At 49.1% G+C, this 16,948-nt stretch overlaps 1 protein-coding gene across 1 annotated transcript; it reads left to right on the top strand.

Moving 5' to 3' along the window:
- The first annotated feature begins 685 nt into the window (after window positions 1-685).
- Window positions 686-4,726, top strand: LOC145535386 (uncharacterized protein CXorf49 homolog). Its single transcript, XM_081563808.1, has 6 exons — window positions 686-2,123; window positions 2,748-2,904; window positions 3,442-3,518; window positions 3,802-3,847; window positions 4,410-4,451; window positions 4,554-4,726. The coding sequence occupies exons 1-5, from the start codon at window positions 834-836 to the stop codon at window positions 4,448-4,450; spliced, it is 1,611 nt and encodes a 536-aa protein (XP_081419934.1). The 5' UTR covers window positions 686-833; the 3' UTR covers window position 4,451; window positions 4,554-4,726.
- Window positions 4,727-16,948: the final 12,222 nt, after the last annotated feature.

Raw genomic sequence — 16,948 nt, 5'->3', positions numbered from 1 at the left:
CAGCGGTGGTGAGCATCTTTGAAGGGGGGACTGGACAGTGAGACTCTCTCTTCTTTGAATTGCCTCAGAGTGGGGAAAGAGCTGGGGGAGTGAGGTCAACCCCAGACTGTCCCCCAAATCTGCCTGCCAAGAACGTTTGATGGAGCAGTTGAGGCAGAGATGTTACAGAAGAAAACGACAATCCCTTTGTCCTCTGGCCACTTAGGGAGAAGTACGCCGACCACTCATCACTGAGCGCGGGATTCCTCTGCCCATTCTCCCATTGGGTCATAAGACTTGTGGTGGAAGGGAGGCTGGCAAATGCTTTCAGCACGTGCTAGGCGCCCAGCGCCTCCATCCTGACGTTTCATCCTCACCTCCCAGGAGACCAGCGCCCTCAGTACCTTCCTGCCTCCTGCTCCACACACTTTGTACACAGTCAGGGCTCAGGGCTGTGACTCTAACCGGAAAGGGGAGGTGGGACAGGAGGAGGTGGGACGAGAGGCTTGACAGAGGTATACACGCAGCATCACCTTCAGCCACCAACTCGCCATCTGCCGCGATGGCCTTTGGGCTTGGCAGCAAACCACAGGAGGCCCTCGACCCCATTGGTTACACCTCGAGGGGGCGGGCAAAGAAGGCGCGTGCTGGTTGGCAGGAACCGGACCAATGAGGAGGCGCAGCGCTGGCAAGCTGAAAGCTTCGCGAGATTTGCTGCGATCGCCTCGCGTGCTGCTTTATGGCGCGCTCCAGACGCCGCCCGCCTCGCATGCCCTGACCGTTACCGCCGCCGCCCCCTCGACCTGGTTGATAAATCGTCGCCGCCCCAGGTCCGCGGCCACCCAGGTCGCCACATGAGCTCCTCAGATGATGAGGCGGCTGTTAGGGGAGTGGGTTTCAGCTCAGAGTGCGGGGAGCACACAAGCGGCCTTGAGGTCCGCTCCACAGCTCTGCAGGGACCCAGCCCCGGCCCTGAGCCGGGGGCAGCGCGAAACGGCGAGGGTGAGGGTGGGGATGGCTTCCTAGATCCTGAGTGCTTTGAGTCAGAGCGGGAGGTAACGGAAGCGGGAGGGCAGGTGCTGTGTGGCCGCGAAGGCCGGCCTGGTTCCCCGGCCAACGACCAGGGGGACGTCCTGCAGCTGGCTGACGAGTCAGTGGCGGCCATCCTGCAGCAGCTGGCCAACCTGGACTTGCTGGGCATCCGCAGATGCCTGTCTCCGGAGAGCTACGTGGTCGGCGAAGGGTCTCCCTTGTGGGCCCTCGAGGAGCGACCCGGCAGTCGAGGCGTGGCCGCCCAGAGGGTTGGGGAAGAGGCACAGGCTGAGGCCAGCCCTCTCGAGGTTGGCAGGCTCGAGGCGGACCGGGCTGGGGGAAACCCTAAGAGAGGCAGTAAGAGTAGGTTGAAGGTGGCTGTGGATCGCCAGCGGCCCCCCTCAGAAAGCCCAGCCGGGCTGCTGTCCGACTCCGAGTCCTCTGATGAGTTCAGTGAGATAGAGCTGATGAGGGTGAGCATTTATGGCAAAGACGGAGGACAGGCCAAGCTCAACAGCCCCAAGGGCCCCGGGGACACACCCAAACACTCAAAAGTCCAAGGCAGGGAGAATCTCCTTAACGTGCCAGGCACTTGCCAGTCCTCGGCTCTGCGAGGATTAATCTCGGTTGTGGAAAGGCAGGTCAGGCAGGGCGATGCAGAGCAGGGGGACATCTCTCCCTCTAAGAAATTGCAGAGCATGCTCAAGGAGAAGGGGGGCAGCCTGCCCAGGTACCCGAGAGTAGCAGTAGCATCAGCTACTGCAGCTGCCACTACTGGCAGCCTACCGCGGCCCAATCCTAGGAGGAAGGGGGTCCAGGAGAAGAAATCCCTCAGGGGCGTCTCCAAACCTGCCCCGGGGAGAACCTTCCCTTCCTGGGAGCAGGGAATCTCGGCCACTCCCCTGGATCCGGTCACCTTCCCCCCAGTCTCCGGCATCCCGCTGCTTGAGAGGTCCAAGAAGTATGCCTTGGTCCCTTTGGGAGCCAAAGAATCCAAGCAAACCGGCGCTCGGAAGAAATCCATGGCTAGGCGGGCACGGGAGTTGGTGGCAACGATGGCGGTGTCCGGAGAAGACAACGACCCAAATAGAGACCCATTCCCAAAGGGCCGAGTGAGTAGGCCAGGCCCCTCCTCGCTGCCCCCTCTTCCCCCTGCCATCCTCCCCAGGACACAGGTCTTCACCCGTGCTCCCTCTGTCCATCCCTCAGGGGTGGTCATTGGGTGGCCCTCGGTCACTGGGTCATTAGGATGCCAGATTGGGGTCTTTTACTAGGGACAGACGTTAAGGTAGCACTTTGGGTGTGCTGGGCTGGGTTCTCCACCCTTGGCCTGTTTCCAGCCAGGCTGGGGCTGGAGTGGAAGGGAGAGCTGGTAGCTGAATTGATTTGAGGGGCCCCTTAAAAGCTTCACAGAGCTTCGGTGTTTAGACACATCACTTTCCTGAATCCTACTTCCTAGCTGATCCCCAAACCTTCCTTGCAGGGGCCCCAGGCTTTCTCAGTGCCACACTGTTGTCCCCAGCTCAGCTCTGCCTGCTGGCCTGGGGCTGACTTAGAGGGAATGTGCTGAAGAGATCAGCCTTTCAGTTTCCTTTCCAGTTCCCTGCCTCAGCTCGGTCTTGAATCACACGAGGTCTCACACACACAGACATAGACATATAAATGCACTGGTACGCACAGGTGCACGCACACACACACATCCTTACTCCAGGTCAGTGAGAAATCTTTGTTCTTAGCTGACCACTGACAGGGCACCGGCGTCTTGTCCACGGGTGCGTCAAGGAGAACCCAGCAGCACCAACGTCAACATCAGAGGCGGGCAGGATTCAGGAAACTCAGAGCCCGTGGCCATGAACAAGGGAGAAGTCATGCCCAGAGGGCCTGGCCCCTCAGGTGAGTGTCCTGGGTTTTGATATGGGGGCAGGGAACCAGGGGTGAGGGCAGAAACCTCTGTCTCTCTCTCTCTCTTTTCTGGGGCCTCAGCCTTGCTCTCAGGCTGCCTCTTCCATGGGAAACAGGTGTCAGCAGGGCTAGCCCTGGCCCCATCACCTTCTGTGTGGGATTTGTTTGGCAGGGGTGATCGGTGGCAGTGCCCCAACAGCTACTCTGGGCGTAGACCTGCAGGCTAATAGCATTTTCTGTGAAGTGCTGTTCGCCCACATTGCTCTCCCAGGTGCTGGCCGTGGCTGCCGCTCTGGGAGGCTCGAACCCAGAACCACAGTCTTTCGGGACCATGGTGGTAAAATGGCTGCCCCTGAGGAATAGGAGGGGCAGGCCCAGAGAGAAGGTTTGGGCTGCCTGCCGGGCAGAGCCGGGGAGGCTTGATGCTAGCAGAGGGTGGTACTACCTCACCTCACGTTAGACCCTGCTTGGCCCTTTCCACCTCACTGGGAGCCTGGGAAGCTGGATTGTGTGTCCTTTCCCTGTCAGGTGACCACGAACCAACTGACCATCCCCCAAGACCGAAAAGGCGGCAGCAGCCACCTGCAAGGCAGGGCTGTCCTCGGGTAATGCTTCTTCTGGCTCCTGGAAATGCACACCCAAACCCCATGGTGGGATCTGGGTCCAAGTTCAACTGACATGTGTGGGCACCCCCCCCCGCCCCCCACCCCGTCCCCATCCCACACCCCAGGGAGGGAGCCCACCTCCTTTCCTCTGAGGAAAGTCTTTCCCTTGCCAGTCTAGACACCTGGCTTTGGGATGGAGGGCCCGGGGGGAGAGGAGAGGAGGAGGAGAGGGGAGGCGGGTGTATACTAACCATTTCTCTTCCTGCTGTGTCTGCTGGCCTAGTGTCTGGTGCTACAGAGAGAAATAGACGACCTTAAGGAGCAACTTGGTATGAGGAACCAGGGACAGAGAGCAGTGGGTTCTTAGTGCAGAAGTGGGGTGGGCCCTTGGGGTGGGTGGGCTGCCGGTGCAGGAGGCCTCGTAGGGACCAGCATTCCTGTGGGGAGGAGAACCTATCACGCCTGACCCTGGAGCGGGCGGTGCATGTTCAGCTGGGCGTGTGGACAAGGAGCAAAGTGCTGTGTGGACTGCGTACACACTCTGCCAGCCAGGCGAGTCCTAGAGAGCTCCTTCTGATAGGACTTGTAGAGATGCCTTGTTGATCTGGTGTGGCCTCGGAGGTTCTTGTTGGATTGTTTGTGAGACAATTTTTGAATGGTCTGGGCGTGGCCCCGACCTTGAGAGCTGCTGGCACATTTTGTTTCCTTTTAGGAAATGGCTCCACATTTAATTCCGGTAGTGGGGAGTGACGAGGCCCAGAGCTCTTTGCATCGGGGCTGGGGGTATGTGGGTTTCAGGTTGCAGGGCTAGGTGGTTCCCCACGGGGACAGGGGGACAGGCTTCTATGTCCGTCTGTCTAGAGCACCTGTTTATGCCTCTCCCTGTTGCAGCCTCCATGCAGTACCAGGTTGACAAGTTCCGGATCCTTTGAAGTGAGTGTTACACACCCCACACCCCTTCCCACAGTCCTGGCTGCTGAGCAGGGCCGTGGGCTGGCCCTGGCTTGAGGCTCTTCCCTGACTCTGCTGTTTCAGAGGTTGAGCCCAGTATCTTCCGGCAAGGGGAGCAGCTGTTACCTCCGGGGCCGACGAGCTGTGGCCAAGCTTGTTGCCTCCTGTTCTGCCTCCACCAGGGCATCCTCTGCCCCTTGTTTTGCCCCCTGTCTGCCCCAGTTTCACAGCAGTTTTTGATTAAAAGGCTTCTCATATTGTGTTCTGTCCTCTCTCTGGGGGGTAGGGGTTGGGGGAATGGGGCAAGGCCTGGTGGGGAGCCACTCCGTATCAGAGCCTGTTCCACAACAGTACCTCTGGCATCCTGTGGGGGGCACTCTGGGTCAGCCTGTGCTACCATCCAGGCCGTCAGGCCAGCGGAGCGCCCCTAGTGTGTGTTCTGTGTGGGCTCTGTCTGGCCACCTTGGCACGTCCCCCCTTTTCCCTGAAGGCCCTCTTCTAGTTCTCTAAACACCCTCCTCTGGGCTTTAGGAGTTTCCATTCATTGCTGCCATTCTGCCTCCCTGTCAGAAGGAAGTCATGACCCCCTTACAGAGCTCCAGTCTTTCACCCTTCCCTCACTGAACTCATTGTCCTGCTTACCCCGACCACTCTGCTTTCCTGTCAGAGCACCCTCGATCTCTCCCCTGGCTTGCCATCGATGACCTTGCCTGCATGTTTACTTAAGCAGGTGGTAACAGGCACAGGTTTGCTCATCTTCCCCCTTCCCCTGCCCTACCCTCTCAGTGGAGTCCCTACCCCACCCCACCCCCGGAGCCACCTTGCAAGCAGGAACCTGCGTACTCTCCCCGCTCTCTTCAGCACTCACCCCTGAGACTCAGGCACCAAAACTTTGGCTTCCCCTTCCTTGGGTTCAGTAAAGGGCATGAGGATGAATCTTGGACCCGCTGAACTGGGGAGCAGGATCGAAGCTCAGGGGAACACAGGGGAACACAGGAGAAAAGCTCAGGTTAGTTGCTGAGCTGGAGGTCAGGAGAGGCGTCTGGTGCCAGTCTGGGGCAGAGTGCACCCTGACAGCTAGAGATGGATGGTCCGGTCCTTGGAGCTTTCATATCCTCCCTGCCCTAACCAACTGACCAGCCTACACTCCTGCAGCCTGGATGTCTCTCTGCCCTTGAGTGGAAACGGGCCCATCAGGCTCTATGACAAGTATGGTTGGTAAGTCTGTGTTCTTACAGGGTCTCCATCAAATACCGTTCCACCAGCCCCATGACATAGATTTTCCTGCAAATGATACTTCCCGGAGTGTCCCAGCTCAGTCTCCCAGACTACTTGTTAGGGCACACAAGACTGAGTCTGAAATCCATGTTCAATTCCCGTCCCTCCCTCCCGCCCTGAAGTTTGGGGAGGACTTCCTTCTCTCAGCCAAGACCCCAGGGCTGTGCCAGCCTGAGACTCAGAGGGACACATTTGTATTGGAGTGAAATGAGGGTAGGTTCTGCCTGACTCCCTTCCTGAAAGACCACGGTTTTATTTCACAGAAGAGGGTATGATGGTAGGTAGCACATTCAAAGTTGGTGCCTGGGCATCTCTCTGGGTGAATTAAAGTCATCAGGGATAATGCCCCTTGAGGCAGAAAGGTGTGATTCGGGGAGTAATGGAAATAGAGCCTGGTCCAGATTCTGTAAGGCACTGAGTGAGCTGAAGCAAGGGTCGGATCTCCTTTATTCAAGGGGTGTTGTCACGTTCCCAAAACATAGAAGGGGGAGGATGCAGTTCACCAAACCTCAGGACAGGACATCCCAAAATGTCGGAGTCGCTGGAGGAGGCACTGGATCCTACCTTGCGATTCTGTGATGTCTGCCAACTGCTGAGGGTGTGGATGAGTGAAAATGGGAAGGGTGGCTCCGGAGACTACCTGGGACGTGGCTGCCCATCTTAGAAACAGGAGATCCCCCCCCCAACCTGGATTACTTGTGGGGAGTTAGGGGTGACTGCACCTGAGCAATGGGGAGCCCGTGGGCCCGCCCTTCCCCCACATTTTGACCTTGACTTCCTTCCGGGGCTCATGGCATGAGGTCAGGTGGACAGAGCACGAGGGTTGGGCCAGTCACAGACCTCAGGGTCAGCAAAGAACATGCGTGGGACTTACTCCTTCCACTCAGACCCCTCCCTGGAGCAGGAGGGCCTGATCACTTAGTTTACAGCTGATCCGGTGGTTATTGCCTGGTGGTGTAGCACATCTCGCTGTTGTCCGAGTGAGTAGATTTGGCAGAGACCTTCCCGCTGAGGTTTCTGCCCACCGAGACACGTAGGTAAGTTGTGCCTGGGGCGAAGTCAAGCACCAGCATCAGCACCACCCTTGGGCAGAGTGGGGCACGGGACTGTGGTCACCAGGGTGAGGAAGTTGGAGAAGCTCATGGAAGTGGAGGTGCGAGGGCGTGAACACAACCCCTCGCTCACTTTTCACCAGGCTCCCTTCCCTCCTCTGGGCACACAGTTCAGACCAACTACCTCACTATAATGTTGCTGGAAACATATACATCACAGGCCTTGGCTCAGCCCCAAGCCTTCCACTTCCAGCGGGAAATCTGAGGCATAGGTTAAAGAAATACATCTGCGCCCCAGAGGGTAGGAGGAAGGCCGAAGCCCAGCCTCATTCGGTGCACCCCTGTTGCCTTTCCCCCTCATGCCCCTTCTCCAGCCTGGGAGACAGTGACAGCTGCTTTGGAGAGCCCTAGGCCCCATCCTGCCTGTCCAACACCTGGGAAGAGGCTCCCTCCCCATTACACCCCCACCCCACCAGCCCCAGCCCCAGCCCCAGCCCCAGGCCTACCTCTCTCTCTGGACTCTTGAGGGAGATTGGCACAAACAAAGAAGGTAGAGGAGGTGAGTCCTGAAGAGGGAGCCTGGGGTGGTGAGCACAGTAAACTTGCCCAAAGATGTCCAAGTCCTAATCCCTGCAGTTGGCTTGTATTTTCCTTTGCGTGATAACAGTGGGTTGTGCTTGCAGATGCAATGAAGGCTGCTACTCAGCTGACTTAACGTGGGGTAAGTTTCACCTGCATTGGCCAGGTTCGGCCGGGCACACTGGGGCTGCCAGATTTTCCACCTTGACTGTCCCTGGGTAACTATCCCAGTCCCTGGAGTGTCCCAGTGTTTGAATGACTGTGGTGTGCTTGATGCCCTTGTGCTCGTGCGATCTTGAAGGCCTGGTAAGTACTGCTCAGATGCAGATGGAGAACAGGCCTGTAGTTTCGAACCCCCCTTTTGTTCCAAGCCAATCACTTCTTCCTCCCTAGTCCTCTTGAGGTATCTGCCAGCCTGACTTTTACCAGGATGATTCACTTTTTGAAAAGGATTTACTATTGCTTTTTATTAAAATAACCCTTCCAAACATAAAAGATTAATTACATTGAATTAAACAGACCATACATATACACGTTGTGGAGCGTGTGAGCCCTCAGTATCACAAATAATCACGAACCAATCAACCCATGTAACTATACTCAGGTGACATAAATGTACATTGCACGTCCAGAAGTCACCGATATGTTCTTTTCTCTGAGGAATCCAAATGGATAAATCTACATACTGCCCGATTCCATTTACTTCACATTCTTGAGGAGGCCAAACTATAGACACAGAAAACAGACTGGGGATTGCCAGGGTCTCGGGCTTGAGATTAGGGGTTAAACTACCAAAGAGAATGAAACAATTTTGTAGCTGATGAAAATGCTTTTTATGTTGATTGTAGTGGTGTTTCCATAATCGAATGTTTGTAGGCACTTAGGTTTTTATGTAAATTAATCTCAGTAAACCCATATTATTTAATAAACTGTAGAAAGTACAGTATGAGATCGCAATCAGAGAAGAAAAAGAAACAAAGGGAGTCCAAAATGGAAAAGGAAAATGAAAACTGTCACTGTTTGCATGTGACATGTTACTATACATTGGAAATCCTAAGGATGCCACCTGAAATCTTCCAGAATTCATAAATCAATTCAGTAAAGTTGAAGAGTACAAAATTATTATATAGAAATCTGTTACATTGCTATCCTGTTCATGGGGTCCAATCCCAAAGAAGGGTAATGCCAAAGAACGTTCAAACTACCATACAACTGTGCTCATTTCATATGCTAGTAAGTGAAAGTGAAAGTGTTAGTTGCTCAGTCGTGTGTGAGTCTTGGCGTCCCCATGGACTGTAACCCAACAGGCTCCTCTTTTATGGGTTTCTCCAGGCAAGAATACCTACCTAAATATCCATCGACAGAGGAATGGATAAAGAATATGTGGTACCTATATACAGCGGAATATTACTTAACCATAAAAAGAATGAAATAATGCCACTTGCAGCAACATGGATGGACGTAGTGATTGCCATACTGAGTGAAGAAAGTCAGAAAGAGAAAGACAAATGTCCCTTACACGTGGAACCTAAACAACTGTACAAATGAACTTATTAACAAAACGGAAACAGACTTTGAAAACGTATGATTACCAAAAGGGAAAGGCAGAGGTAGGGAAGGGATAAAGTTCCTCATCTGGAACGCCCTAATGAGAGATGTTGAAGATGACATAAACAGATGGAAAGAAAGATCATATTCTTGTGAGGCCAAGCATTTGCAACTAGCCTCTGCTTTCCATTTCCCAAGGAAGGAGGCAAGTGGGCTTGAGTCCAGGTATTTACAATCAACCTCCGGCTTGCCCTTTGAAAGAGAAAGAATAAGAGATACAGGGTAAATAGTCAGGCTTGGTCTCCTGAGGACACTTTAAGATAACAGCTCTGGCAGAGACAGAGGGGCTACTCTCCGTTTGAGTAAAAGAGCAAGAGGTCACGTGTGTCCCATTCTCAGGGCAGGAGAGACACTGCACATGGGCAGAAAGGCTCCTTGGGGGTCAAAAACAAAGGGGCCCCACCCCATAATATGTGATGCAACGTCTCCCCCATAGGTCTCTGGGCTGGCATGCATCTTGGGATAGAGTTGCTCATGCATGTTGGGGAGGGTCCTAGGGCAGGTCAGGTGTGAGAAAAGAAACAGGATAACTGGCCAAACGGAAACAAAGACCCAAAAGGACTGCCCTATATAAGTGACTTAACTGCCTCTCACTGCACTCCTCCTCATTAGGACAGATGCCCACACCCTGTCTCTCCAAGTGTGTATCATTGCCTTCTCTGTCTTAACTAAACAAGCTGTTTCTCTGTGTGCTCTCCTACTTGTTGTGCTGTGTCTCTAACAATAAACTCTGTACCTCTTTTTACAGATTTTGCCTCCTTGAGAAATGCGTTTTTCAAAGGGGCAAACTTAAAGCCACAGCTCACTGCTGCCTCTCTGAGATCACTTGGATTGGAAGAATCAATATTGGCAGAACGACTATACAACCCAGTGCAACCTACCGATGCTGAATCCCTATCAAATTACCGCTGGTATTTTTCACAGAACTAGAACAAAAATTCTCAAAGTTTGTATGGAGACACAAAGGACTGTGAATAGCCAGAGCAATCCTGAGAGAGAAAAATGGAGCTGGAGGAATCAGGCTCCTGGGCTTCAGACTATACTACAAAGGTACAGTCATCAAAACAGTATGGTACTGGCACAAAAACAGAAATATTGATCAAAGGAACAGGATAGAAAGCCCAGAAATAAACCCATGCGCCTACGGTCAATTAATCTCTGACAACGGAGGCAAGAATATACAAAGGAGAAAAGACAGTCTCTGCAATAAGTGGTGCTGGGAGAACAGCTGCACAGAAAAGAATGAAATTAGAACATTCTCTAACATCATACACGAAAATAAATTCAAAATGGATTGAAACCTAAATGTAACACGAGACACTATGTAACTCTTAGAGGAAAACATATGCAGAACACTCTTTGACATAAATCACAGCAATATGATTTTGCATCCACCTCCTAGAGTAATGAAAATAAAAACGAAAATAAACAAGTGGGATGCAATTAAACTTAAAAGCTTTTGGACAGCAAAGGTGGCGGGGGGGTGGGGGGTGGGGCGGGGACTATAAACAAGACGTAAAGACAACCCTCAGAATGGGAGAATATATTTGAAAATGATGTGACAGACAGGGGATTACCTTCCAATATACAAGCACTTCATGAAGCTCATCATACATACATACATACATACGTATATATATATAAAATCTGCCCATTATGTTTTATAAAAAGGGGCAGAAATTGTGTTTCTCCAAGAAGACATACAGATGGCCAAAAAGCACGTGAAAAGATGCTCAACATCATTAATTATCAGATAAATGCAAATCAGAACTACAATGAGGTATCACCTCACACCTATCAGAATGGCCATCATCATAAATGTACAAACGGTAAATGCTGGAGAAAGTGTGGAGAAAAGAGAATCCTCCTTCACTGTTGATGGGAACATAAATTGGTACAACCACTACGGAGAAGAGTATGAAGTTTCCCTAAAAACTGAAAATAGAACTACCGTAAGATCCAGCAATCCCACTCCTGGGCATATATCTGGAGAAAACCATAATTTGAAAAGATGCATGCACTCAAATGTTGATTGCAGCACTCTTTACAACAGCCAAGACACGGTAGCTACCTAAATATCCAACGACGGAGAAATGGATAAGGAATATGTGGTACATATATACAATGGAATATTACTTAACCATACAAAGAATGAAATAATGCCACTTGCCGCAACATGGATGGATGTGGTGATTGTCATACTGAGTGAGGAAAGTCAGAAAGAGAAAGACAAGTGTCCCTTAGGGGTGGAACCTAAAAAACTGTACAAAGGAACTTATTTACCAAACAGAAACAGACTTTGAAAACTTATGATTACCAAAAGGGAAAGGCAGCGGTAGGGGAGGGATAAATTAGAAGTTCGGGATTAACAGATACAGCCTACTATATGTGAAATAGATAATCAACAAGGGCCTTCTCTATAGCACAGGGAACTCTACTCAACATTGTGTAATAATTTTTATGGATAAAGAATCAGAAAAGAAATGGATATATGTAGATGTATAACTAAATCACTCTGCTGTACACCTGAACCTAACACAACATTGTAAATCAACTACACGCCAGTTAAAAATAAACATTAAATTAAAAGAAATGTTTTTAAAAGTACATTATGAATAGATATTGACACTACTTACTTTTTCTGAACATGGTTTTCTCCCATAGTCTGATAAGCTGGAAGGATATATCACCTCAAATTAAATCAAGTTTGTATTCCTGGGGTGAATCTGTGTGCTGTGCTGTGCTTAGTCGCTCAGTCCTGCCCGGCACTTTGCGACCCCATGGAGGGGGGAGCCCAGCGGCTCTTCTGTCTATGGGGATTCTCCAGGCAAGAATACTGGAGTGGGTTGCCATGCCCTCCTCCCGGGGATCTTCCCCACCCAGGGATCGAACCCAGGTCTCCCGCATTGCAGGTAGGTTCTTTACCATCTGAGCCACCAGGGAAGCCCCGGGATGAACCTACTCATGGCATATGATGTATTTCCCTTTTGCATATCCTGTAGGATTCACCTTGCTAAGATTCCGTTTCTGGTTCTTGCTTTTATGCGCTGAGTGTGTGATTGACCTGTGCGTTTCCTTTCTCAAACTGTCCTTGACAGGATTTAATATCAAGGTTATTTCATTCTCAGGGAAATGAGTTTGGGAGTATCCCACCTTTTCTATTTTTCCTAAGGTTTTGTGTGAAATTGAAAATATTTATGCCTAGGATGTTTGTCAGCATTCAGTGGGGGAAGCCTGGAGGATTTCTGTGAAAGTTGCTTTGACTACTGGTGTATTTCATTATGGTTACCTGGAGCAACTCAGGGTGGCTATTCTTTCTGGAGTCAGTGTTGGTAAGTTATTTCTTTTTTTTTTCTAAAAATTGGTCATCTTCTCCTAAGTGTTCAAACGGATTGGAATAAAGTGGCCCATGATGTCCTCTTTGCCCCCAAATTTTATTTTCGGTAATATCTCTCTTACATGTAGCTGTTGTTGTTGTTCAAGTCACTAAGTCGTGTCCAACTCTTTGCGACCCCATGGACTGCAACACACCAGGCTGCCCTGTCCTCCACTATCTCCTGGAGTTTGCTCAAACTCGTGTCCATTGAGTCGGTGATGGCATCCAACCATCTCCTCCTGTGTACCCCATCCCCACCCCACCTTATCCTCCTGCCCTCACTCTCTCCCAGCATCAGGGTCTTTTCCACTGAGTCCTAACCACTGGACCCCCAGGGTATTCCTTCTACAGATAGCAGTTGCAAGAAAACAGCACAGAACACCCAAAGATCCTTCACCTGGACTGACCCACTATTAATATTTTGCCACATTTGCCATAGTCTTTGTCTGTCTCTCTCTCTGTTTTGTTGAATCACTGGAGTTCCTTTAAGACGTTGTGGTGTATCTTCTCTCAATATTCCAGTATGGATCTCTAAAGAAAAAGATTAGTCTGCCTCGAAATCTTAATGCAATTATCATACTCAGGAAATTTAATTTTGAGACAATACAGTTACCTACTATATGATCCTCACTCAAAATGTCTGATCGTCCCAATATGGTTTTTCTACCTGATTTCTAAAATAAGTTTGCTTCCAAATAAAGGCCACGTGATGCATTTGGTTGTCAAGCGTCTTCAGTGTCCTGTAAACTATAACATTTCCCTAGATTTTTTTGGTCTTGCACGATAGTGACATTTTTAAAGATCCAATCCAGGTGGTTTTTAGAAATCTTCTCCAGTTGAATTTGTCTCATTGCTGCTTCCTGATTCCACTCAGGTTAAATGTTTTGGCAGGAATACCACAAAGTTGATGTCCTGTCCGTCTCCGTGCATGGCATCAGGATATTCTTTAGATTCTTCCAATTCTATTCAGATATATTTGACATACAGCACTGTATAAATTTAAAGTGTACAGCATCATGGTTTGACTTATATACATCATGAAATGAAATGATTATCACAACAAGTTTAGTGAACGCTCATCTTCTCATATAGATACAAAATTAAAGAAAAAGACAATTTTTCTTGTGAGAAGAACTCTTAGGATTTGCTCTCTTAACAACTTTCATATATAACATATGGCAGTGTCGATTGTATTTACCATGTTGTACGTTACATCCCTCGTACTTATTTATCTAATAACCGGAAGTCTGCCCCTTTTGCCCACATTTGTCCAATTCCCCTCCCCCACACCTACCCTTTGGTAAGTGCAAATCTGATCTCTTTTCCTCCGCATCTTTGTTTGTTTCCTTGTTTGTCTGTTTGCAAGCGTAATTGACCTACAACACCATGTTAGTTCCTGGGATACAACATCGTGATTTATTATTTCTATACATTTCAAAATGGTCAGCACTGTAATTCTAGTTATGATATGCCACCATACAAGGGCAGTGCGTAGTTATTGACTATATTCCGTACACTGTGCCTGTCTCTTTTTCTATCTGATTATTTTAAGTTGCTGGCCTCTTAAGTTTAAATGCATATTAACTACCCCCCATCTTTACTCCTCTCCTCACGTTTACTGTTTCTGACATCATATTTTCCATCTTTTTCTTCTGTGTATCCCTTAACTAAGGGGCTTCCCAGGTGGCTCAGCGGTAAAGCATTTGCCCGCCAATGCAGGAGTCGTGCGTTCGACCTGTGGGTCGGGAAGGTCCCCTGGAGAAAGAAATGGCAACCGAATCCAATATCCTTGCCTGGAGAATCCCATGGACAGGGGAGTCTGGCGGGCTAGGTCCATGGGGCTTCAAAGACTCGAACATGACTTAGCAACTAAACAACAGCAACACTCCCGTACCTACTCATTGCGGATACAGATGCTTTTTACTACTTTAGTTCTTTATCCTATCCACTAGCTTTGTAAGTCATTGATGTACTACCTTTACTGTATATTCGCCTTTATCAGTGAGCTTTCTCCTTTCATCATTTTCATGTTTCTAGTTGTGTCTTTTCTTTTTTGCTTGGAGAAGTCCGTTTGACATTTCCTGTAAAGCTGGTTTGGTGATGCTGAACTCTTTTAGCTTTTGCCTGTCTGTAAAACTTTTGATCTCTCCTTCAGATCGGAGTGACAGTCTTTCCAGTAGTGTCTTCTTGGTTGGAGGTTTTTCTCTTTATCGTTTTAAATATGTCGTGCCACTCCCTTCTGGCCTGCAGAGTTTCTGCCAAAAAGTCCCTTGTGTGTAACTTGTTGCTTTTCCCTTGCTGCTTTTAACATCCCCTCTTTAGCTTTATTTTTTGCCATTCTAACTACAATGTGTCTTGCTGTGGTCTTCTTTCTGTTTAGGGCTCTCTGTGTTCAGTACCTGGATGCCCATTTCTTTTGCCAGGTTAGCAAAGTGTTCAGCTGGTATGTCTTCACATATGCTCTCTGCCCCTTTCTCTCTTTCTTCTCCTGCTGGGACCCCTAGAATTCAAATGTTTCTATGCTTGACCTGGTCCCAGAGGTCTCTGAAACTGTCCTCATCTATGTTTATTCCTTCTTTTTTCCTGTTCAGCTTCAGTGATTTCCACTCTCCTGTCTTCCAGCTTCTTGATCTGTTCCTCCGTATCATCTCACCTACCGTTGAAGTATATTTTTTATTTCACGGATTGTACTCTTCATCTCTGTTTGGTTCTCCTTTAGATGTTTTATTCTTGCTACTTTTTTTAAACTTTTTTAAATTGATTTATTTTTAAATGGAGGATAATTCCTTTAAAATATTATGTTGGCTTCGGACGAACATCAACTTGAATCATCCATAGGTATACATATATCCCCTCCCTCTTGAACCTCCTTCCCAGCTCCCACCCCACCCCACCCATCTAGGTTGCCCCAGAGCACCAGGCTTGAGTCCCCTGCATCATACAGCAAATTCCCAATGGCTATCTGTTTTACATATGGTAAGGTATGTGTTTCAAAGCTACTCTCTCTATTCGTCCCACCGGCTCCTTCCCTCACTGTGTTCGCAAGACTGTTCTCTGTGTCTGCCAATAGGTTCATCAGTACCATCTTTCTAGATTCCATATATATGCGTTAATATATGATAATTGTTTCTCACTTTCTGACTTACTTCACTCTGTATAATAGGCTCTAGGTTCATCCACCTCAATAGAACTGACTCAAATGTGTTCCTTTTTATGGCTGAGTAATGTTCCACTGTATATATGTACCACCACTTCTTTATCCATTCATCTGTCCATGGACATCTAAGTGGCTTCCATTTCCTAGCTGTTTCAAATAGTGCTGCAGTGAACATTGGCATACATGGGTCTTTTTGCATTATGGTATCGTCAGGGTACATGCCCAGTAGCGGGATTGTCGGGTCTTATGGTCGTTTTATTCCCAGGTTTTGTTTCAAGGACTCTCCTTACTGTTCTCCAGAGTAGCTATATCATTTACATTGCCACCAACAGTGCCAGAGGGTTTGCTTTTCTCCACATCATTTCTAGTGTGTGTTGTTTGTAGCTATTCTGATGATGGCCATCCTGACCTGTGTGAGGTGATACCTCGTTATAGTTTTGATTTACGTTTTCTAATAATGAGTGTGGGGAGAAATGGCAATAACCTCAGATACACAGACGACACCACCCTTACGGCAGACAGTGAAGACGAACTAAAGAGCCTCTTGATGAAGGTGAAAGAGAAGAGTGAAAAAACTGGCTTAAAACTCAACATTCAAGAAACGAAGATCATGGCATCCGGTCCCATCACTTCACGGCAAATAGATGAGGAAACAACGGAACCAGTGACAGACTTTATTTTCTTGGGCTCCAAAATCACTGTGAACGGTGACCGCAGCCACAAAATTAAAAGACGCTTGCTCCTTGGAAGAAAAGCAATGACAAACCTAGACAGCGTATTAAAAAGCAGAGACGTTACTTTGCCTACAAAAGTCCTTGTACTCAAAGCTATGGCTTTTCCAGCAGTCACGTAGGGATGTGAGAGCTGGACAAGAAAAAAGGCTGAGCGCCGAAGAATTGACGCCTTTGAAGTGAAGTGCTGGAGAAGACTCTTGAGAGTCCCTTGGACAGCAAGGTCAAACCAGTCAACCCAAAAGGAAACCAATCCTGCTCATTCATTGGAAGCCCTGATGCTGAAGCTGAAGCTCCAATACTTTGGCCACCTGATGCGAAGAGCCGACTCATTGGAAAAGACCCTGATGCTGGGAAAGGCTGAAGGCAGGAGGAGAAGGGGACGACAGAGGATCAGATGTTTGGATGGCATCACTGACGCAGTGGACATGAGTTTGAGCAACCTCTGGGAGATAGTGAAGGACAGGGAAGCCTGGCGTGCTGCAGTCCATGGGTGGCAAAGAGTGGGACACGACTGAGCTACTAAACAACAATAAATTCTTTTGCATATAATCCTGCAAGCCTAAAACATACTTCTCTCCCCACTATGAATCAATATCAAACGAATACGCATAGCCTTCAGCTGACATAGGTAGGGCTAGCACCTACATTGCTGGCTATGGGGTCCTAGGTGTCCCAAAGTTCGTCTTGTCCTGCTG

Source organism: Giraffa tippelskirchi, chromosome X, assembly GCF_054371585.1.
Source record: "Giraffa tippelskirchi isolate mGirTip1 chromosome X, T2T-mGirTip1v1.2.pri, whole genome shotgun sequence".
Lineage (NCBI taxonomy): Eukaryota > Metazoa > Chordata > Mammalia > Artiodactyla > Giraffidae > Giraffa > Giraffa tippelskirchi.
The sequence above is the reverse complement of the archived record's forward strand: the minus strand, read 5'-3'. Positions and strand labels throughout refer to the sequence as shown.